General features: G+C 44.4%; 1 protein-coding gene across 2 annotated transcripts in view; it reads left to right on the top strand.

Annotated features, from left to right (window-relative positions):
* Positions 1 to 23,172, top strand: part of LOC126251983 (abasic site processing protein HMCES-like) — a 96,596-nt gene that overhangs the window by 33,963 nt on the left and 39,461 nt on the right. For both annotated transcript variants that reach the window (XM_049952756.1, XM_049952757.1), the window contains exon 7: positions 1,005 to 1,532. In XM_049952756.1, the coding sequence (XP_049808713.1) occupies positions 1,005 to 1,532 (528 nt within the window). The remainder of the gene's footprint in view (positions 1 to 1,004; positions 1,533 to 23,172) is intronic.

The raw sequence follows: 23,172 nt of genomic DNA on the forward strand, positions 1-23,172 counted from the left end.
GTCAACCCTGCAGTTGGCAGCAGTTTGGCAGTGATGATTCATTCGGGTGGTCAGTTGGTTGGTGGTCAATGTATTGTGCAGAACATTCAGTAGAGCTGATATGTGATATGAGTGCATTCATTTCTTGTAGGATAGGATAAGCCCACAACAGAACTAGAATGGCAGCTGTATTATTGGACAGGTCTTGAGCTTGGGTCTACCAGAGGCGTATGACCCATGTAACTACGGGTTGGAAGTAAGTTGGTGTAGGTATGGACTAGGATATTGTGTAAATTAGATGGATGGCAGAATGCCATTTTGATAGGTTTGGGAAAAATTGTCAGTAGGCTGGTCTACATTTCTGGGCATGATGACAAATATTCAAAACTGTGGTGTAGGACATTGTTTAGTTTCTTTAGTCCTGGATTATATTGGGTGATGACGGGATTGATTCTATGCAGCTGGTTCCTGAGCAAGGTCAGAAAATTTGGTGTGTGTGTGTGTGTGTGTGTGTGTGTGTGTGTGTGTGCAGATATGCCACAGGAAATCTGTTTGTGGACTAAGTTTGGTGAGTGATGCTTTTCTGTGAAAGCATTAGTAATACCTTCAGCGTAGGGGTCGGAGGATAGCTCAGTCACTGCATATGTGCCGTCCAGCAGTGTCCACACTATATACTGTATTAGTGACTTTTTGGTGCAGAAGGTATGGCAGCTATCAGAATGCAGATATTGTTCATGACAATCCATTATGCAAACCAAATGTTTCATTTATAGAGAAAATAATGGATGTGTGTTTTGCAGAGCTGATAATCAAGTGTGCTTGAATATATAATCATTATGGGGAAAAACCTATTACTAAGTATTCTTAAGCATTCACTTTCTGTATATGAACTACCCAGGACAGGTAAGCAAGTAATGAATCCATCATTAAGTTTTCATTTATTGACTTGTAATCCACAACATTTTAAATTTGGTGATGTGTGTGTTCTATATTATATTATACAGTGTGGGTTATGTATGTTTCAGTCGCCCTAAACTAGGTGCGAGTGCTGCCTTAATGGAATCTTGGTTAAAGCAGAAGTATGGTTCCTTGAAAAGACCTGAGGAAAATGCTATGGTCACAGACGTGAATGAGGATGCCAAGCGAGTCAAAGTAGCAGAACAGCAGCAACAACAGCAGGAGCAACGACGCCCACAACTTCGGGTTCAGCAGCAACAAGACGTTGATATGCGGGAACAGGAAGAGGAGGAGGAAATGGAAGATGAAGAAGAGGAGGATGAGGATGATGACATAGAAGAAGATGAAGATGAAGTTGCTGAAGAGGAGGAAGATGAAGATGAGGAAGCAGTTGATGATGAAGAAAATGATGACGATGATGATGACGACGAAGATGATGATGAAGTAATGGATGATGAAGAAGATGATGATGATGATGATGACGATGAGGAAGAAGATGAGATAGAAGAAGAGGAAGAAGAAAACTCAGTTAAAATGGAGCCGGAATCAGATGTTGCTGCCAGTAGTGGTGATGAAGAAAGGGTAGATGTTGCTGGGTAAGGTTTTTAACATAGTTCTAATTTGTCTGCTGTGTGGCACATAGAAGCACTCAAAAGAATACAGTATTCACACTAGCTTTCAAGCTCTTGCTGTTTCTCTAGCAAGAGTACACACATTCTCACACAGATCCACACAGGCACCCAAATGCTCAAACCAGCATGCATGGCAAGATTGACAGTTATCAATTATTGAGGGCAATTGCATGGGTAGATGGAGGTGGGAAGGAAGCAGGGAAGGATTCACGAGGACAGGAGGCATAGCAGGATGGTGTAAGAGGCCACAAATAAATCTGTTCAATATCAAAATCAATCTGTTCAATATCAAGTGCACCAAGTGTCAACAGCAGCTTCACTTTGACAGCTGTCACCTTTTATGTGTCAATAAGTATCTTCCGTACAGCCTTAGCACCCATGAATGTCACATCTGCAGAGGAAAACAGGAGCTGTCAAAATATAGTGATAACCTTACCATAGCCTTTATTGACAGCCAGGTCCTATACAGCTTACCCACAAACTGAGCTCCCATGCCATCTCCTTCTGACACCAGTCAAGCTGTTAACCAGCCACTGACCCGGGGTTGCTCCAAGTTCTGGAAAACAGGGAATTTCAGATGTGTCCGGGAAATTTGAAAAAACGCTGGAAAAATCTGGTTTTTGTCTCAGTAAATGAAATGGTTTGTTTACCGAAATGTCTTGCATAGTTGCTGGCTGGCCGCAACATAGTATGTGTACCGCTTCCCTACTCCCTCATTCTTACTGCTTCTCCCCTTTCTACCACTCCCCTCAGCTTGCAGTCAGTGCTGCCACCACTTCTTGCTACTAGCCTAGCAGCTGCTGACGAGGGACAGGGAGGTGTGAAGAGTCCCCCCCCCCCCCCCCCCCCCCCGATTCTCAGAGACTTGATGCAGTGGGCGGAGACAGTAGTGTGCACGAGTTGTCTGAGTGATAGTGTGAATGTGTGTGTGCTCTCGTTTTCGGACAAAAGCTGTGGCTAAATATTTTTCAGAGCTTGATTGTCTTTTCTATGTCCCTGTCTGTGACTCGGCAATCATCTTTACAGTGATTTGCTACCTATCCTCATTAGTATTGATTCTCAGAGTATTTGCGCAAGTTATCTGTAGCATGGATTGATCACCACAGTCTGACTTCATCAACATGGTGTCTGTGACACATGAATAGCTGCCCTCAGGAGTGGACTTCCATGGCGAGCCAAAATCAAGGCCAATGTTCCCCACTAAAGTGCAGGCTCTGCCTGGATCTAGCCTCACCAATCTGCATGCAGGCCAGGTCTCCTTGTGTGTGGCGTAATGTGGTGGACTTTCATGGTTTATGTATTGACTCAGGACTGCAGTGCTCCTCGGCAGTCCAGAGGCCACGGGCAATGGATTTCAGGAATTGTAACTGCCTCACTGCAAGTGTAAGGGACATTCAAACAGAAACAAAGCAGAGGCATAATTACAGAAACCAGTGCGCCCCCGGTAGCTGAGTGGTCAGCACGACAGACTGTCAATCCTAAGGGCCCGAGTTCGATTCCCGGCTGGGCCGGAGATTTTCTCCACTCAGGGACTGGATGTTGTGTTGTCCTAATCATCATCATTTCATCCCCATCGACGCGCAAGTCGCCGAAGAGGCGTCAAATCGAAAGACTTGCACCAGACGAGCGGTCTACCCGACGGGAGGCCCTCGTCACACGACATTTCATTTTCATTTCATTACAGAAACCAGTACCTGTTTGTTAGAAGTATTGAACCTGGCTGTTGAGACACTTGTCCCACTGTGACAGAAGGCAGTAAATGGCTGTCTCATAAAATTCTCGGGGCTGTGATGTTAACCAATTCTGCACAGCTGGACGTCATCATCCGAGATGAATTGTTTGCCCCTCAGAGTCTTTCTAAGGGAACCAAGATGGCCCCCTTCTGGTTCATTTCCTGTAGCACGGGACAACAGTGAATGCCCAGCATTACTTGCAAACCTTGACCACCCTTCGCCAGGCGATCAAATCAAAACTACCTGGCAATCTCGCCTGTGGGGTCATTCTGCTCCACACCAATGCAAAGTCTCATAAGGCCAACACAGTCACGGCACTCCTGCAAAAATTCAAATAGGAGGTTCTTGGCCCCCTCCATACAGTCCGGACCTCTCTCCCTGTGATTATGCCATTTTGGGTCCCTTAAAAAGGTTTTGAGGGGTAAATGATTTACCACAGACGACGACGTCCACCTGTACATGCAGAACTGGTTAACATCGCAACCCCTGGAATTTTATGACACAGCCATTCACTGCCTTGTGTCACAATGGGACAAGTGTCTCAACAGCCAGGTCAATACTTCTAACATACAGGTACCGGTTTCTGTAATTATGATTCCGGCTCATTTCTTTTTGAACACCCCTTATACATAGTACAGTGCAGCATTTTATAGACATTTTATTTATTCTACTACATTGTGGCACTTCAGAAGTAGTTTATACATTGGAAAGTATGGACGATAAGGAAAAGAAAAGTGTGACAGTCACTGGCAGTTTGTACGCTATGTGCTCATGCGTGTCTTGAAAGAAAAACCACACAGTTCCTGTAAAATAATAGACATACCACAGTGGGTAATAACTGACAGTAACAAACGTGGTAGAACCAACATTTTATTGGCGGTCACCTGTAGTGTTGGTTTACACAACTCTTCCCTGTCATACACTTCTTTCAAAAGGCCTACCCTTTTTTTCCTGAAATCAGTGAAGGTATTTTAAATTTTTCACCAAATATGTTTCATTTTATTGAAGTAAAATAACATCAGTGCTCTTCATGAAACATATATACCACTTGGCTTGCTTTCTCCAACTAAAAACAGTTCATTACAAAAGATGTTGGTGTTAGTACTTCAGATTTTTGCTCACACATTTAAAAATACAGAAGTCCTTGAAGTTTTCTGTTAACTTATGTCTTTATGTACCATTCATATATCAAAATTTGTCAGAGTAAGTGCTAAAACTTGTCTAGAAATCAGAGAAATATCAGGGAATTTTGCTTGGGGAAACTTGTGGCAGCCCTGTGACCAGTATTCCTCTGATCATCCATTATCACCCAGACCTTGAAAAGCTCAACCACTTCCTTCACCAGTGCTTTGACTGCCACTAGTTGTGCCTTGAGAGGGAGGTACCCTACTCAAAATCTTATAGGTTACATTTAAGTTCTCACTTCACAATTGATCTGTTGTAATAAAAATCACCTTTTTCAATCTTGACCGTTGCCATTTGTATTTTCTTGAAGTTGTGGACCTGCTGCTTAGTTCCACTCAGTAAAGCATACACAGTTGTGTGTTCACTACCTACTAACTACCTAAAATACATTTTCTACTTTCACGAGCATCTTTCATTGGCCTAAGATGATAATAGTGGAAGGTGTTATACCAGATAAACTCATGTTGCATTTTAGATCCCTCCACTTAGGCTAAAGATTTTGTGAAGCTCAACTTATGTAAGTAATTACAATCATTTTCCAATCTGCAGGTTTCATCAAAAGGTCATTCTTCAACTTAAACTCTCATAAGAAAAAACTTCGTTTTATAACACACTATCTCCCATAAGCTTGAAACACCAAGTAATTATGGACAGTGGAAAGGAAATGCATTATAAAATTGCATTTTATTGTCTTCTAAATGTATATTAAGCTCAGACAATACACAGGTAAATGCAAGTGTTATGTTTTAGATTCTTCAAAATAGCCACTCTTTGCTTTAATCGCTGCCTTGTGTATTCTCAGCATGTAATGGGTAAATTTTGCTTTGTAACTAGTCTCTGTTATTGCTTCAGGACTTTAAAGTATGTCCCACATGAACCCATTTTTCAGATCCTCATTCCAACTCATGCCATGGTAGTTCAATTGGGTTGCAATCAGGAGACTGGGGAGGTCATTCCAAGTTTTTCAAAGTTTTCTGAACCTCTGCAGACTTCACACAGTTCTGACACAAGCTAGATGTACATTTCAGGACATTGTCTTGTTGCAAACAAGCCCTTTTCCAATCCGACACAAATCAGATGTATTAGCATGTCACTAGAGGATGGCATGGTAATCCTTTTGGTTCATTTTTCCATCTACTTTCACCAAAGCCCCAACTTTATTCCCTCCAAAAGATCCCCATACCATCACAGAACCTCTTCCATGCTTCACAGTTGGAATAATCCAGTGAAGATTCAAGCATTCATGGGGTAAGTGGTGTACATGTTGATGACATTTATTCTAAATGTACAAACTTATATTCATCAGTGAATATGACTCTCTTCCAATCCCCATGACTCTCTTCCAATCCCCTGCTGTCCACTCTCGGTGTGTCGTAGCCCACTGAACCCTTTTCTTCTTGTTGACAGGGCACAACAATGATTTTTTTGCTGCTACATAATCCTGGAGGTTCTTTTCTGCTAGGCACCATCTCACTATTGGCTCACTGGTGTATTTGTGTTTAGTTCAGCAGCGAGTTCATGGTCAGTCATCACAGGAGCCTGTATCTCGATGCCAGTGCATGGTCTTGACAACTCCTGCTCATGGAAATCTTCAATTTCTTCGACATTTGCCAGACTGTATAGCTTCTTTATCCATGAATCGTAAGGAATCTGGCACTCTAGGGCCGTTTTCAGTTCCTTTTGCAGTGTGTCCTACCCTCATACAAATTGAATTAGAATGGACAGAACTACAAACTGTGTACTTCTGCAACACAGTTGTGCCATCTGCTGGCACCGCATGGTGTGTTTAGTTGAACTGCTCAGCCAGGTAAAGTCAGTTTGTATAAAACTGAGTAGTACTAGTATGTACATATATGTACACTAATTATCTGTACAATACAGTAAGTATCATTATTATTCATTATTTGTGAATGCTATTCTCTTTTCTAACCAATAACTTGTGTAGATCACCCCCATCTTGCTCCGTTGTAATATGCAGTATGTTTCCTAACTTATGAAGGGTATTATATATATCAAATGGGTGAGTGTATTTCTCAGTTGAGTCATTTTCACTCACTAATATTTCAGTTTATCAGGGTTAAGCCTTATAGCTTGCCTTTCCATTTTGTATAAGTATTTAGCACACATTGTCAATTAATTAAGGTACAAAGAGTCTTGTTTCTAATTTCCCTCTTAACATGCCTAGTTCAACATGCTAATTAGAAATTTATTTCATCCAGGGTTTGTTGTATATGTAAAAACAATCTATTATTGCATCAGGCTGAACCATGATTTCATTTGCTTTGCTCCAAGGTAATTAGCTTTGTGCTCTCTTTAAAACATGCTGTTTAATGTTACTAGTTTCTCGAATTTATTTAGGAAGTAGCAGGAAAAAGTTTTATTTTACCTTAAGGCGTAAACTAACCAACATTTTCATCTTTGTCACACACTTGTCCCTTTCCTTACCACTATACAAAAAAAAGGGAACAGTACAGGTTATTTCTTACAAGGGTGCACCTAACCAAGGCTTTGGTTACCCTTTCCTCTGGGTTCACATACCCTTTCACCCTCCCACAATCATTATAAGGCATAAGCCATTCCTTCCACAGATGCACCTGACCACAGGTAACACCATCCCCTTTCTGCAGTCCACCTATCCTTCACTCTCAAAAACCTACATAAAATTATGTCCACCCATCTTAAATCTTTGAGATGGTATGCACAACTTAGTATCCTTATTCTTATAACTTTTCCTGCAGAAGCTTTTGCCGTAGCATACTGACTTTACCCAGCTATCACAAACATTTGTTTCCTGACTCCTTCTTTGTTGTACATTCTTTATACCCTTCACCACACCATATCACATACATTATTAACGTATTTCATCCTAGCCCTTTGCTTTCATACGCTTATCATTGAGAATTTGTTCAGTCAGAACCTATGAGATGTTATTGGATTATGATACTTTGTTGTGTTAAAATAATATTAACAGAGCTATAAAACACTTACTTTTTAAAATCAGGTGGAAATAAAGTGGTCGTTCTCTTCGATTTTCTAAGTTTCTTTTCAGTTATCAGGATCAATACCACGTGTATGTATATGAAAACATGGCTTCCTAAATCCCTTAAAGAACATTTCTTAATGCTATTTCATCAAAAACAGACATTTTGAGCCTGTGGCTGTGTACAATATATAGGTTGACTCTTACATAAAAGATAACAACCAGCCACTTCTTACAATGCTATTTATTTATTTATTTATTTAAACAGTGCTATTACTGGTTTTGAACAGACAGGTTCACCTTCAGGTGGCTAGTCCACATTTTATGTTAGCTTTCACCTTTTGTTTCCCAAACTGATGAAATTTCTTGGGGCTGGTGGTGCTCTATAGCCAAAACAAGATAAGAGACAATGTATTTTTAAGTGCAATTGTGCTTCACAACCTTTTTATGTGATGTAAACAAATTATGTTCGGTTACTTACAATGAAAAGTCTGTGCCATTATGTTCCAGTGCAGACTGCTTATGATCTTGCCTCTTACAGTCTTCACTGGTGCAAGATCAAAAGCAGTCTGCATTTCTTAGTTAGCTATTAATTTCCTTCTTAATTCCTTTTAATATCATAAAGTACAAAACCTTTACTTAATTGCTCTTTAGAACTTTCACTGTAGCAAAAAATATGTGAGAAATAATTGCCTTTTTCTTATGTCTATATAAATCTTTCATAGACTAGCACACTTCCCTGTAGCTAATGGGAGTTCTTTTAGAGTGATTTCTAACGTCATTTGTTAAGACAGCTGATAAGCAAACATGTGCAGAATTGCCAATGCCATCAATCGTTGCATTTTGTATTTGCATTCTTACGTACTTGCTGCCATATTAATTTGTCCTATTGTGGTAGGCATGGGCTTAATGTCTATCTAGGCTACAGTAATGTGTTCACTATGCTGCTGATAGTTGTATACCACATTCCTGTTTTCTTATTCATTATTAAACCCACTCTTGTATTACCCCTATTTGACTCTGTATTTATAACCCTATATTCACCTGACCAAAAGTTTTGTTCCTCCTGTCACCAAACTTCACTAATTCCCACTTCAACCTATTCATTTCCCTTTTTAAATTTTCTAACCTACCTGCCCAATTAAAGGATCTAAGGTTCCACACTCCAGTCCATAGAATGCCAGTTTAGTTTCTCCAGATGACTACATCCTCGTGAGTAGTCCATAATGGAGATCCAAATGGGAGACTATTTTACCTCTGGAAAATTTTACCATAGAGGATGCCATCATCGTTTTTGCCATACAGTAGAGCTGCTGCCCTCAGAAGAAATTATGGCTATAGTTTCTCCTTCCTTTCAGCTGTTCACAGTACCAGCACAGCAAGCTGTTTTGGTTGATGTTATAAGTTCAGACCAGTCAGTCATCCAGACTGTTGCCCCTGCAACTACTGAAGAGGCTGCTGCCAGTCTTCAGGAAATACCTGAGGAATTATTATTTACCACCTTTTTATCATGTGTACATAAATAGTTAAAGAAGACAAAAATGTTATTGTGATGGGTGACTGGCATTTGGTAGTAGGTGAAGAAAAGGAAATTATGTCTGCGTAAATAGTTAAAGAAGATGAAATATTAATTGTGATGGGGGACTGGAATTTGGTACTGGTGAAGGAAGAGAGGGAAAAGTAGTAATATGGACTGGGCCAGAGGAAGCTGCCTGGTACAATTTTTACAGGGTGGGGTTGTTGTTGTTGTTATTGTTGTTGTTGCTGTTGTAGTCTCCAGTCCAGAGACTGGTTTAATGCAGCTCTCCATGCTACTCTATCCTGTTCAAGCTTATTAATCTCAGAGTAATTACTGCAACCTACATGTTTCTGAATCTGTTTAGTGTATTCATGCCTTGGTCCTCCTCTACGATTTTTACCCTCCGCACTTCCCTCCAATGCCTAATTGATGATCCCTTGATGCCTCAGAATGTGTCCTACCAACTGATCCCTTCTAGTGAAGTTGTGCCACAAATTCCTCTTCTCCCCGATTCTATTAAGTACCCTCTCCTTAGTTACTTGATTTACCCATCTAATCTTCAGCATTATTCTGTAGCACCACATTTCGAAAGCTTCTGTTCTCTTCTTGTCTAAAGTATTTATCGTACATGTTTCACTTCCACACGTCTACACTCCGTACAAGTACTTTCAGAAAAGACTTCCTTACACTTGAATCTTTACTCAATGTCAACAAATTTCTCTTAGTCAGAAAAACTTTCCTTGCCATTGCCAGTCTACATTTCATATCCTCTCTATGTCGACCATCATCGTTACTTTGCTGCCCAAATAGCAAAACTCATCTACTATTTAAGTGTCTCATTTCCTAATCTAGTTCCCTCAGCATCACCTTATATAATTTGACTACATTCCATTATCCTCGTTTTGCTTAGGTTGATGTCTGCCCTTCAAGACACTATCCATTCTGTTCATCTGCTCTTCCACGTCCTTTGCCGTCTCTGACAGAATTACAATGTCGTTGGCAAACCTCAAAGTTGGTTAAAGAGTCATAAAAGAAGGTTATATACATGGAAGAGGCCTGGAGACACCAGGAGGGTTTCAGATTGATCATGTAAAGGTTAGACACAGAGATTTAGGAATTAAATTTTAAATTTTAAGACATTTCAAGGGGCAGATGTGGACTCTGACCACAGTTTGTTATTTACAAGCTGTAGTATAAAACTGAAGAAATTGAAGAAGAGTTCAGAGGGAGCATTCAGTGACAGGTGACTAGAACAGGGGAAAGGCATGCAGTAGAAGACGGAGGGGTAGCTTTAAGAGATGAACTAGTGAAGGCAGCAGAGGATCAAACAAGTAAAACGACAAGGCATAGTAGAAATCCTTGGATAACATGAGATATTGAATTTAATTGATGAAAGGAAAAAATTAGAAAGTACAGGGAATGAAGGGGGCAAAAGGGAATACACAAGTTTAAAAAATGAGATTAACAGGAAATGCAAAATGTCTAAGCCGGAATGGCCGGAGAACAAGTGTAAAGTTTTAGAAGCAGTTGTTACTAGGAGAAAGAGAGATTCCACCTACAGGAAAAATAGAGAGTCCTTTGGGGAAAGAGAAGCAGCTACGTGAATATCAAGTGCTCACATGGAAAACCAGTCTTAAGCGAAGAAGGGAAAACTGAAAGGTGGAAGGCAAATGTAGAGGGTCCACACAAAGTACACAAACTTGAAGACAATATTATAGAAAGGGAAGTGGACGTAGATGAAGCTGGGATGGGAGATATGATACTGTGAGAAGAATTTGACCGAACCCTGAAGTGTCTAAGTCAAAACAAACCCCAGGTGTAGATGACATTCTGTCAGAATTACTGATAGCCTTGAGAGAGCCAGCCATGACAAAACTCTTCCATCTGGTGTGTGAGATATATGAGACAGGTGAAGTACACTCAGACTTACAGAAGAATGTAGGCCTAGTATTTCCAACTCCAAAGAAACAGTTGCCGACAGATGTGAGAACTACTGAACTATCAGTTCAGTAAGTCATGGTTGCAAAATGCTAACACAAATTCATTACAAAAGAATACAAAAGCAGATAGAGGCTGACCTCGGCGAAGATCAGTTTGGATTCTGGAGAAATGTAGGAACACATGAAGCAGTACTGACCCTATGACTTAGCGTAGAAGGTAGGTTAAGGAAAGGCAAACCTATATTAATAGCATTTGTAGACTTAGAGGAAGCTTTTGGCAATGTTAACTGGAATGGTCCCTTTGTAATTCTGTAGGAAGTGGGGGGTAAAATGCAGGGGGTAAAGGGCTGTTTGCGACTTGTACAGAAACCAGACGGCAGTTACAAGAATCAAAGAGCATGAAAAGGAAGCAGTAGTTGAGAGGGAATAAGGCCGGGTTGTAGCCCATCGCTGTCATTATTGTCTGTACATTGAACAAGCAGTAAAGAAAACCAAATAAGAATTAGGAGTAGATCTTAAAGTTGAGGGAGAGAAATAAAAACTTTAAGGTTTGCCGATGACATTGTGATTCTGTCAGAGACAGCAAAAGACTTGGAAGAGCAGTTGAACGGAATGGGCAGTGTCTTGAAAGGAGGATTAAGATATAAGATGAACATCAGCAACAGCAAAACAAGGATAATGGAATGTAGTCGATTTAAATCAGATGATGCTAAGGCAATTAGATTAAGAAATGAGACACTTACAGTAATAGTTGAGTTTCGCCATTTTGGCAGCAAAATAACTGATGATGGCCGAAGTGGAGGAGATATAAGATGTAGACTGGCAATGACAAGAAAAGTACACTCCTGGAAATGGAAAAAAGAACACATTGACACCGGTGTGTCAGACCCACCATACTTGCTCCGGACACTGCGAGAGGGCTGTACAAGCAATGATCACACGCACGGCACAGCGGACACACCAGGACCCGCGGTATTGGCCGTCGAATGGCGCTAGCCGCGCAGCATTTGTGCACCGCCGCCGTCAGTGTCAGCCAGTTTGCCGTGGCATACGGAGCTCCATCGCAGTCTTTAACACTGGTAGCATGCCGCGACAGCGTGGACGTGAACCGTATGTGCAGTTGACGGACTTTGAGCGAGGGCGTATAGTGGGCATGCGGGAGGCCGGGTGGACGTACCGCCGAATTGCTCAACACGTGGGGCGTGAGGTCTCCACAGTACATCGATGTTGTCGCCAGTGGTTGGCGGAAGGTGCAAGTGCCCGTCGACCTGGGACTGGACCGCAGCGACGCACGGATGCACGCCAAGACCGTAGGATCCTACGCAGTGCCGTAGGGGACCGCACCGCCACTTCCCAGCAAATTAGGGACACTGTTGCTCCTGGGGTATCGGGGAGGACCATTCGCAACCGTCTCCATGAAGCTGGGCTACGGTCCCGCACACCGTTAGGCCGTCTTCCGCTCACGCCCCAACATCGTGCAGCCCGCCTCCAGTGGTGTCGCGACAGGCGTGAATGGAGGGACGAATGGAGACGTGTCGTCTTCAGCGATGAGAGTCGCTTCTGCCTTGGTGCCAATGATGGTCGTATGCGTGTTTGGCGCCGTGCAGGTGAGCGCCACAATCAGGACTGCATACGACCGAGGCACACAGGGCCAACACCCGGCATCATGGTGTGGGGAGCGATCTCCTACACTGGCCGTACACCACTGGTGATCTTCGAGGGGACACTGAATAGTGCACGGTACATCCAAACCGTCATCGAACCCATCGTTCTACCATTCCTAGACCGGCAAGGGAATTTGCTGTTCCAACAGGACAATGCACGTCCACATGTATCCCGTGCCACCCAACGTGCTCTAGAAGGTGTAAGTCAACTACCCTGGCCAGCAAGATCTCCGGATCTGTCCCCCATTGAGCATGTTTGGGACTGGATGAAGCGTCGTCTCACGCGGTCTGCACGTCCAGCACGAACGCTGGTCCAACTGAGGCGCCAGGTGGAAATGGCATGGCAAGCCGTTCCACAGGACTACATCCAGCATCTCTACGATCTTCTCCATGGGAGAATAGCAGCCTGCATTGCTGCGAAAGGTGGATATACACTGTACTAGTGCCGACATTGTGCATGCTCTGTTGCCTGTGACTATGTGCCTGTGGTTCTGTCAGTGTGATCATGTGATGTATCTGACCCCAGGAATGTGTCAATAAAGTTTCCCCTACCTGGGACAATGAATTCACGGTGTTCTTATTTCAATTTCCAGGAGTGTATTTCTGAAGAAGAGAAATTTGTTAACATCAAATACACATTTACGCATTAGAGTGTCTTCTCTGAAGGTATTTGTCTAGAGTGTAGCCATGTAAGGAACTGAAACATGGACAATAAAAAATTTAGACAGAAAGGGAATAGAAGCTTTTGATATGAGGTGCTGCAGAAGAATGTTGAAGATTAGATCCATCGATCATGTGACTAATGAGGAAGTACTGAATAGAATTGGGAAGACAAAATATTTGTGGTACAACATGATCAAAAGAAGGGATCAACTGATAGGAGAAACCAAGGAATCACCAGTTTAGTATTGTGTGGGAACTAAAAATTGTAGAAGGTTACCAAGAGATGAACACAGTAGGCAGACTGAGAAAAATGTAGAGCAGCTATTCGGAGATCAAGAGGCTTGCACAGAATAGAGTAGCTGCATCAAACCAGTCGTTGGAACACGACAACAAAAAACAACAATCTACTTGTAAGCACTTTTCTTTTATTCATGGTCTCCCCCTCTTTGATTGTGTTGCAACCGTTGGGAGACGTTTTCTGATGTTTACCATGTCATAGGCTGCACTCCAGCTGAGCAAAGGCAACACCAGTGACACGGCCTTCCTCGAAGCTGTCCTCGATATGCTGGGTAAGATTCAATACCTGCTCTGCGCAAGACTGCCTGGGTCAGAAGCCGACTCATTCTCTAATGAACTTATCTTCTGTGAGTGGGGTGAGATGGGCTAAAATAATTCATTCAGGTACATTTAATGGATGGCAAAGTTGGTTGAAAATTTTTCAGGTTGTCTGGTGGTTTTCCAAATTTGATCAGAGCGACAACATGAGCTTGTATCCAGAGCTTTGGTATGGTTTGAGCTTGTCTCCAGAGCTTCCGAATGTTGAAACTTTCCAGGCAGTTGCTGAACATTTGGCAGAGCCAGTCAGTACCTCTTTTTCCAAGGTGTTTTAGCTATTGTACATGTACATTGTCTACCCCAGCAGCTTTGTCATCTTTCAGAGATTGGATACCACTAATGATTTCTTCTGTTGTGATGAGGCAACTGATGCTGTCAGTTTCTGATTTTGTATCATGTGTTACCTTACCAGTAGTCTTTTTTTGCTACACTTTCCATTAAGTAGAAGTTGATGGGTGATTTCCTTTGCAGTGAAATTGCTAAATTGTACAGGTTTTTGAGGGTTGTTGGATAATTTCTTTATTTAGACCACGCCTTTTCATATTGTTTGTGAGTAAAGTCGAGGTCTGCCGTCAACTTGCACCACTCAGCTCTGCGAGTAGAACCTACTCTCTGCATTAGTGTCTCACCTAACTCCCTCATTACATTGCAGAAAGGTCTGTCTCAAAGCTGTGACAATAATCGGCATATAGCTGCGTGTCGTCATCTTGTAATCCTGGTATGTAGCTGGTTCTGCAACCACTTGGGATACTCTCACACAGAGATTTAAGCAAGAGCCCTTTGAATGCATCATAGTCGTTTAAATTGGCACCTGTTTTCACACTTTGTCTTCAACTTTTTGGTGAAGACGTTCTGCTTGGCATTTTTAAAGTTGAATCTGCATCTGAAGTGTTCGGCTTGAGGTTGTAAAAAGTTTTGAGTGACGCACATAACTGGTTTGCGTTGTGTGGAAGATATTGCTTGGAGAACCATATTATGTTATTTGACTGATGGTGCAGCTGGCAAAAAGGAGATCAGAGTTGTAACTCTTCTTTCATCGCCAGCAGTAGAATGTAGATATTTAGCAGTAGAATGTAGATATTTTAAGCTAATTCTCATTTATTGTTCCGTCTTAGTTGCACACTTGTTTAGTTCAAGTACATGTTTGTCACTCTGAATCATCTTCATATCTAAATAATTGCATCACAACTCTCCTTGTCTACACAGAACAACTTGTCAGAGTACAGCGATATGTTGTTCTGAGTAGACAAGATGGGCTGCTTATGCAATTATTAGATGTGAAGATGATACAGGGTGATTGAAACATGTAACTGAATTAAAAAAGTGTGCAGTTGAGACAGAACAATAAATGAGAATTATATTACATATCTGTTCATATACAGTTGCTGAATTCTCTAAAGAGGATTATGTCTTCGGTTGCTGTGGGACATGGATTAGACTGAGTTGCTGTACTCTGTCAACAGTTCAACTTAAAGTCCATCATTGTTACCTGCACTGTACCCCCAATCAATGTGGTGGCTGTTGAAATTGCTGATAATGACTCTGTTTTTGTGGTTGAGTGATTTCCTGGGGATCAGAAAACAAATATGGCAGCAAGAGAAGTTACAGTGCACTTGTTGAGTTCCACAGTTAGGTTTTTGGTGTCGTCACCACGTGTTACACAAGCGGATTTTATCACTAGGCTTGGTTTGCAGAATATTATAGTTCTGTACTTTGAGTGGAGCCCCTCTATAACTAGTCTCATGTGATCAGTTCTGGGCCAACAGTTGTTCATACCTTGTTGGGTTTCTTGTATGCATAAAGTATCAGTCGTATATTTGACATAGGTCAGATAATAAAACTGATTTAGTTATTGAAAATCCCTTGGTGATAATGATTGTTCTTAAGGGTGGCCTTGACTAGGAACTGTTCTGTGACTCCTTGGTTGTCATCATGGTGAGAGGTCAGTGGCACTGTTACTAGGGAACACTGGGTGGTCTTTCTCATGGTAAGAACACCACATGTGGAGACACCTCTCTTGTCCACCTGTAACATGTATGTATAGCTTAATAATTAATTCATATATTCATTCAAAGTCATATTCTGCTGCCAATACTGCCGGAAGTAGAGGCTGAACTTGCAGGCTCAAAAACAGCATGCTAGAATCCTCCGTTTCATCGTAGGAATATTTCTTCATACTTACACACTGAAATTACTCAAGTATGCAAACAATCTTGTTTGTCGACTGTGTTGCTATGGTCAACTGGTTTTCTTTGTTGCAAATGTGCTTATGTGGTTTTCATTAGATCATGAAATAACCTCTTCTTGGGTATCACACTTATATTAGAAGACACTACAGGTTTGTTTGCTTGTACCTTCTTTGTTGTTTATTTCAGTTGCTATAGGCAACATCATATATTTTTCCATTACTTTGTAAAATTTCTTCTTATTTTCTGTCGAAGCTCTCTTTATATAACACCTCTTATCCATGTCCTTAACTTAGGGTGCCAAATGATGTGTTTTTTATGTTGTGGAAAATACTGATGCTGTGTGCAGTTGTTATGACAGAGTTCGAATTCATCTACTAGCTACAGTATGTTATGAAACTGTCTTTTGAAAGAACTCTTCTGTATCTTGGTGCTCAAATAAAACCACTACAGATTTCGATGAAAAGACCTCTCATTAATTCCAGCAACATACACGGCTGGGGAAAAAAAATTAGTACCCTTGGAAAGATGAGGTCCATTTTGATCCACCTGGGGAAAGTAGATGTACTGATAATGGTTTCAACAGCATCCACCCACAGATAACATAGTGGCACAGCTACCAGAGCACCATGTGTGCCTACTCTTTAATAGGGAATGCTCATAGCCAGAAGGCTTGGTGTGATGCAGATGTGTGAAGCAAGTAGGCATCCATACCAAATAGCTGCACTTGTATTTCCTACAGCCGAATGAGCTAGTTTGGAATGGATCAAATTATGGCCTTCCACGTGGCAGGGTGGTCTTTCAAGGAGAATTGCCACACAATTTGGACATGCTGCATCAATGCTGGTATAAGTGGTCATGTGAACATTCTCACACCCGTAGACAAGGTTCTGGATGCTGAGAATTCTTCCGGGTTATATGGCCGTGGTCCATGAAACTCTTCTATCCTTGACTTTTCGTCCAAGGCTACATTGGACATCTTCGGAGGTGCTCCTGATGGTGCTGAGTCTTGCCGACTGACGAGTTGGACGTCGAAGAGCGGCCTAAATACCGTGTAAACTGGGTGTGGTCTGGATTTCAGGTGATAGAAGAGATAAACCTTGTCAAAAATAAAATATAACTATCGATCATAGTACGTCAAAGACAAAAACTTCTCATCGATTCTGTAGCGCCAATGTACATATATCTCTGAGTTCCATGGCTTCTTCTTTTCTGTTAAAACTATCCCCGTGGTTGACCCTTGAGCAAGATGTGTCCCGTACACTAACCTACCATCTTCTACTGCAGTACAGTCACATGCATTTCCTGTCCTATAAAATGCAAGGCCACCTGTGAAAGTAGTGATGTATGCTGCAGTTGCTGTGGGCATTCCTTGTATGACAACCAACTGTCATTTCGCTTGAATGGCCACCACGAGACTGTGGCAAACTGCAAACTTGACTGAGTGGCCGAAAATGCTGTGCACAACAACACACATCATTTCAACAACCGCTTCACTACAAGAGCCGTTTGGATACTTCATTCCAACACTAGCTGGATTACACAGGTGGAAATTGTCTCTACAGCTTACCTGTCCTCTCCCAACCCTCTTGGTCTAAACCTACTCTCATCTCTTTCCGACCTCCTTGCCACATTTCCGCCTGCCCATGCGGGCAGATATTCTCTCTTTCTGCCCCCCTCTCTCTGCCCCCCTCTCTCTGCCCCCCTCTCTCTGCCCCCCTCTCTCTGCCCCCCTCTCTCTGCCCCCCTCTCTCTGCCCCCCTCTCTCTCTGCCCCCCTCTCTCTCTGCCCCCCTCTCTCTCTGCCCCCCTCTCTCTCTGCCCCCCTCTCTCTCTGCCCCCCTCTCTCTCTGCCCCCCTCTCTCTCTGCCCCCCTCTCTCTCTGCCCCCCTCTCTCTCTGCCCCCCTCTCTCTCTCTGCCCCCCTCTCTCTCTCTGCCCCCCTCTCTCTCTCTGCCCCCCTCTCTCTCTCTGCCCCCCTCTCTCTCTCTGCCCCCCTCTCTCTCTCTGCCCCCCCCTCTCTCTCTGCCCCCCCCTCTCTCTCTGCCCCCCCTCTCTCTCTGCCCCCACTCTCTCTCTGCCCCCCCTCTCTCTCTGCCCCCCTCTCTCTCTGCCCCCCCCTCTCTCTCTGCCCCCCCTCTCTCTCTGCCCCCCCTCTCTCTCTGCCCCCCCTCTCTCTCTGCCCCCCCTCTCTCTCTGCCCCCCCTCTCTCTCTGCCCCCCCTCTCTCTCTGCCCCCACCCTCTCTCTCTGCCCCCCCTCTCTCTCTCTGCCCCCCCTCTCTCTCTCTGCCCCCCCTCTCTCTCTCTGCCCCCCCTCACTCTCTCTGCCCCCCCCTCTCTCTCTGCCCCCCCTCTCTCTCTCTGCCCCCCCTCTCTCTCCCTCTCTGCCCCCGCTCTCTCTGCCCCCGCTCTCTCTCCCTCTCTGCCCCCGCTCTCTCTGCCCCCGCTCTCTCTCCCTCTCTGCCCCCCTCTCTCTCCCTCTCTGCCCCCCTCTCTCTCCCTCTCTGCCCCCGCTCTCTCTCCCTCTCTGCCCCCGCTCTCTCTCTCTCTCTCTCTCTCTCTCTGCCCCCGCTCTCTCTCTCTGCCCCCGCTCTCTCTCTCTCTCTCTGCCCCCCTCTCCCTCTCTGCCCCCCTCTCCCCCTCTCCCTCTCTGCCCCCCTCTCCCTCTCTGCCCCCCTCTCCCTCTCTGCCCCCCTCTCCCTCTCTGCCCCCCTCTCCCTCTCTGCCCCCCTCTCCCTCTCTGCCGCCCTCTCCCTCTCTGCCCCCCTCTCCCTCTCTGCCCCCCTCTCCCTCTCTGCCCCCCTCTCCCTCTCTGCCCCTTTCTCCCTCTCTGCCCCCCTCTCTCTCCCTCCCCCTTTCTCCCTCTCTGCCCCCCCTCTCTCTCCCTCCCCCTCTCCCTTCCTCCCCATCTCTCTCTTCCTCTCCCCCCCTCTCTCCACCTCTCCCCCCTCTCCCTCTCCCCCCTCTCCCCCTCCCCCTCTCCCTCTCCCCCCTCTCCCTCTCCCCCCTCTCCCTCTCCCCCCTCTCCCTCTCCCCCCCTCTCTCTCGCCCCCACCCCCCTCTCTCTCTCGCCCCCACCCCCATTCTCTCTCTCGCCCCCACCCCCACTCTCTCGCCCCCACCCCCTCTCTCTCTCGCCCCCACCCCCCTCTCTCTCTCGCCCCCACCCCCCCTCTCTCTCTCGCCCCCACCCCCCTCTCTCTCTCCCCCTCTCTCTCCCCCCCTCTCTCTCGCCCCCCTCTCTCTCTCGCCCCCTTCACTGTCTCTCTCGCCCCCCTCTCTCTCTCGCCCCCCCCTCTCTCTCGCCCCCCTCTCTCTCTCTCGCCCCCCCTCTCTCTCTCTCGCCCCCCCTCTCTCTCTCTCGCCCCCCCTCTCTCTCTCTCGCCCCCCTCTCTCTCTCTCGCCCCCCCTCTCTCTCTCTCGCCCCCCCTCTCTCTCTCGCCCCCCCCCTCTCTCTCTCTCGCCCCCCCTCTCTCTCTCTCGCCCCCCCTCTCTCTCTCGCCCCCCCTCTCTCTCTCGCCCCCCTCTCTCTCTCTCGCCCCCCTCTCTCTCTCTCGCCCCCTCTCTCTCTCTCGCCCCCCTCTCTCTCTCTCGCCCCCTCTCTCTCTCTCTCGCCCCCCTATCTCTCTCGCCCCCCCTATCTCTCTCGCCCCCCCCTATCTCTCTCGCCCCCCCCTCTCTCTCTCGCCCCCCCTCTCTCTCTCGCCCCCCCCTCTCTCTCTCGCCCCCCTCTCTCTCGCCCCCCCCTCTCTCTCTCTCGCCCCCCCCTCTCTCTCTCTCGCCCCCCCCTCTCTCTCGCCCCCCCCTCTCTCTCTCTCGCCCCCCCCTCTCTCTCTATCTCTCTCTCTCGCCCCCCCCTCTCTCTCTATCTCTCTCTCTCGCCCCCCCCTCTCTCTCTATCTCTCTCTCTCGCCCCCCCCCTCTCTCTCTATCTCTCTCTCTCGCCCCCCCCTCTCTCTCTATCTCTCTCTCTCCCCCCCTCTCTCTCTCGCCCACTCCCCCCCTCTCTCTCTCGCCCTCGCCCCCCCTCTCGCCCCTCGTCTGCTTTCCTGCTCTTTCTGCCTCCCCCCTTTGTCTTTCTCCTTTCCAAATCAGCAGCAGCTGATTTGTCTGTCAAAAGACCTATCTCGCTGTCCCCTCCTCGCCACATAGTTGTTTCCAACTACCTTCCCACCAGTATCTACCCAACCAACTGCCCTGCCAGTACAAGTATTTGGATGTCTATGCGATTGTGTATGAGAATGTGTGTACTTTTGCTAAAGAAAGAACAAGAGCTCAAAAGCTAGTATAAGTAATGTATTCTGTTGAGTGTCTTTGTGCACCACACGTCAGTTCCACCCTCTGAACTCCTTTCATCTTGTGCAGCAGCTGATTTGTCTGTCAAAAGACCTATCTCACTGTCGCCTCCTCGCCACATAGTCGTTCCCTACTACCTTCCCACCAGTATCTACCCAACCAACTGCCCTCACAAATCTATAAACAACAGTCAGTCTCGCTGCAACTGCCAGTACAAGTATTTGGATGTCTATGCGGTTATGTGTACTTTTGCTAAAGAAAGAACAAGAGCTCAAAAGCTAGTTTAAGTAATGTATTCTGTTGAGTGTCTTTGTGCACCACACGTCAGTTAGCTGTGTGTGAGTGGTTTCATTTCTTTTGTTTTATATATTATTCCAGCCAGAAATTTCCATTGTTGTAAGTTAAGACCCAACATTCAAATATTTTCCATGAAACCACATTTCTTTTAGTGCCAAGCTGACAGATATGTTAACATTACACTCCATCCTATGATTTTTATCTGGTCCTCATATGTTTAAAAACTTTTGCGTAGCTCATTGAAAAAATTAGACTGAAAGTTGATTTCCAGCAAATATGCTGCTCAAAGTCTTACTAGTTGTAAACGTCATATAGTTTTTGGCAGATACATTACAGCCAGTAATAGTGTATGTACCCAGATTTATTTTTTATTTGCACCACCATAAATTATAACTGCAGTCATGTTGTTGAAGCTTAATTTGGCTCATTAAGTATGTAAGGCATTGAGCAACAGACAGGAGCATTGAAAAGACTGGTAGGTAGCAATTGAGTTTGATAACATTGATATTCTTGGCACTGGTAACAAACAATGCCACTCCTACCCCTCCTCCTGCCACTGGCCCTCTTCAGCTGATTAAAGACAGCAATGCTTTTGGCTCAAGTGAGTGGAAGGTGGTGGGCTCATAGAGAAACTAACATTGTTTAGAGCCCTAGCATACTTAGGTTTTGCTGTTTTGATTCAATTTATTTACATTGAAGAGGTATGGACTGGTGAGAGAAGAACAATAAAATAGGGCTTAGGAAATATCGTATGGATGTTGAAATTTGTATTTGCATATGGGTCAAGCAGACGGTGCCTATCCAGAAGTGTGTAGGTGACAGGATTGGAGCCCACTTTGAAAATAATATGGGATGCAGAACAGTGCAGGTGAACTGGGATGCTGTAGAGAAATGCCGATATCACATATAAAGTTTGTGTGCCTGCAAGAGTATGAAGTGAAATTAGTTGGAAAAAGGTTGCTGTGGAGACAGGGCTATGTGCTGAGGTTGGGGGCCTATAGGAAAGATGGACATGTTTAAGACAGCTCTCGCCTGCGCAGTTCAGAAAATCAGTTTCAAGAGGAAGGGTTCCGATGACCCGGGTTGTTAAGTAGTTATTAGAATTAACTAGATAATGCTAAGTAACATGCTTTGCAGTACATTGCTCTTGATTCCTAGCCAGAGCTTTATGCATTGTTTTACATGAGTAAATGTCAACAACAATAAAACATGGGTAATGGATGTAGTCGAATTAAATTGGGCAAACCTAAGCGAAACACAGTAAGAGATGACACTACAAGTAGTAGACAAGTTTTGCTATTTGGGCAGCAAAATAAATTATGATGGATGAAGAAGAAAAGAATATAAAATGCAGACTATTTATAGTTAGTAATCTGAAAAAGATAAATTTGTTAGCATGTAATTAATTTAAGTGTTAGGAAGTCTTTCCTAAAGGTATTTATGTATAGCTTGTGTGGAATTGAAACATACACGATAAGCAGTTCATACAAGAAGAGAATAGAAGCTTTTGAAATGTGATGATACAGAAGAGTGGTGAAGATTGGATGAGTATATTTTGTTAGTAAGGAGAAAGTAGTTAATAGAACAGGGGGAAAAGAAATTTGTGGCACAACTTGACTAAAAGGGGTTCAGTTAACAGGACACATTCTGAGACATCCCTAGGAGTCATTAATTTAGTATTGGAGGACTACAGTAAGCAGGTTCAGATGGATGTTGGTTGCACTAGTTACTCAGAAATGAGTTGGCTTGTGCAGGACAGACTAGCCTGGTGAATTACATATTAGTCTGCAGACTGAAGACCACAACAACACTGAGAATGCTTTGATAACCTTGTCTATAAGCAGCTCCACAGCCTCAAAACATTTTGAAAAGAAAATATCCAGTGTAGGCCATATACCCATATCACTTACTTTCTCTGTTATTGACTAGTTTCTTATCATTTCATTATCAAACACTTTTAAAAGAACATACGAACATAGAAGAGTGTAGAGAATGCGAAAACATATTGTGATAGTCTGATCTTCGCTCATCCGACATCATGTTGCCTCATAACAGACCCAAAAATGCTGCTGGGCTCAAACCATACTCAAAATTTGCACTCCTGTGGCAACTCCCTGGTGGACAGCATGGCCTATTGTAGTTTGAGCAGGGACAAATCGAGGCCTGTCTTTAGCACCAGGTAGCATGCTTGCCAGCGACATCACCTGGTGTTGCAGTTGACTTGCAAACTCCCTGACTCTAAAACAATTCCAAATGCCCCATTAGATGGCACCACTACATAGGAGACTTCTCCCAGCTGCAACACTAACTTGTTATCCAAGCCACTAGGGTACACCGTTCAGCCATACACAATATTACCAGAATTGATATTTTAACAGCAGTCACAATAATTTTGTTTCATATGCAAATTTGTTTTGAGTTTAAAAACTCAAAAGAAAACCACGCACTCGCTCTCTCTCTTGCGCTCTCTCTCTTGCGCTCTCTCTCTTGCGCTCTCTCTCTTGCGCTCTCTCTCTTGCGCTCTCTC

This window comes from Schistocerca nitens, chromosome 4 (assembly GCF_023898315.1).
Source record: "Schistocerca nitens isolate TAMUIC-IGC-003100 chromosome 4, iqSchNite1.1, whole genome shotgun sequence".
In the NCBI taxonomy this organism is placed as follows: domain Eukaryota; kingdom Metazoa; phylum Arthropoda; class Insecta; order Orthoptera; family Acrididae; genus Schistocerca; species Schistocerca nitens.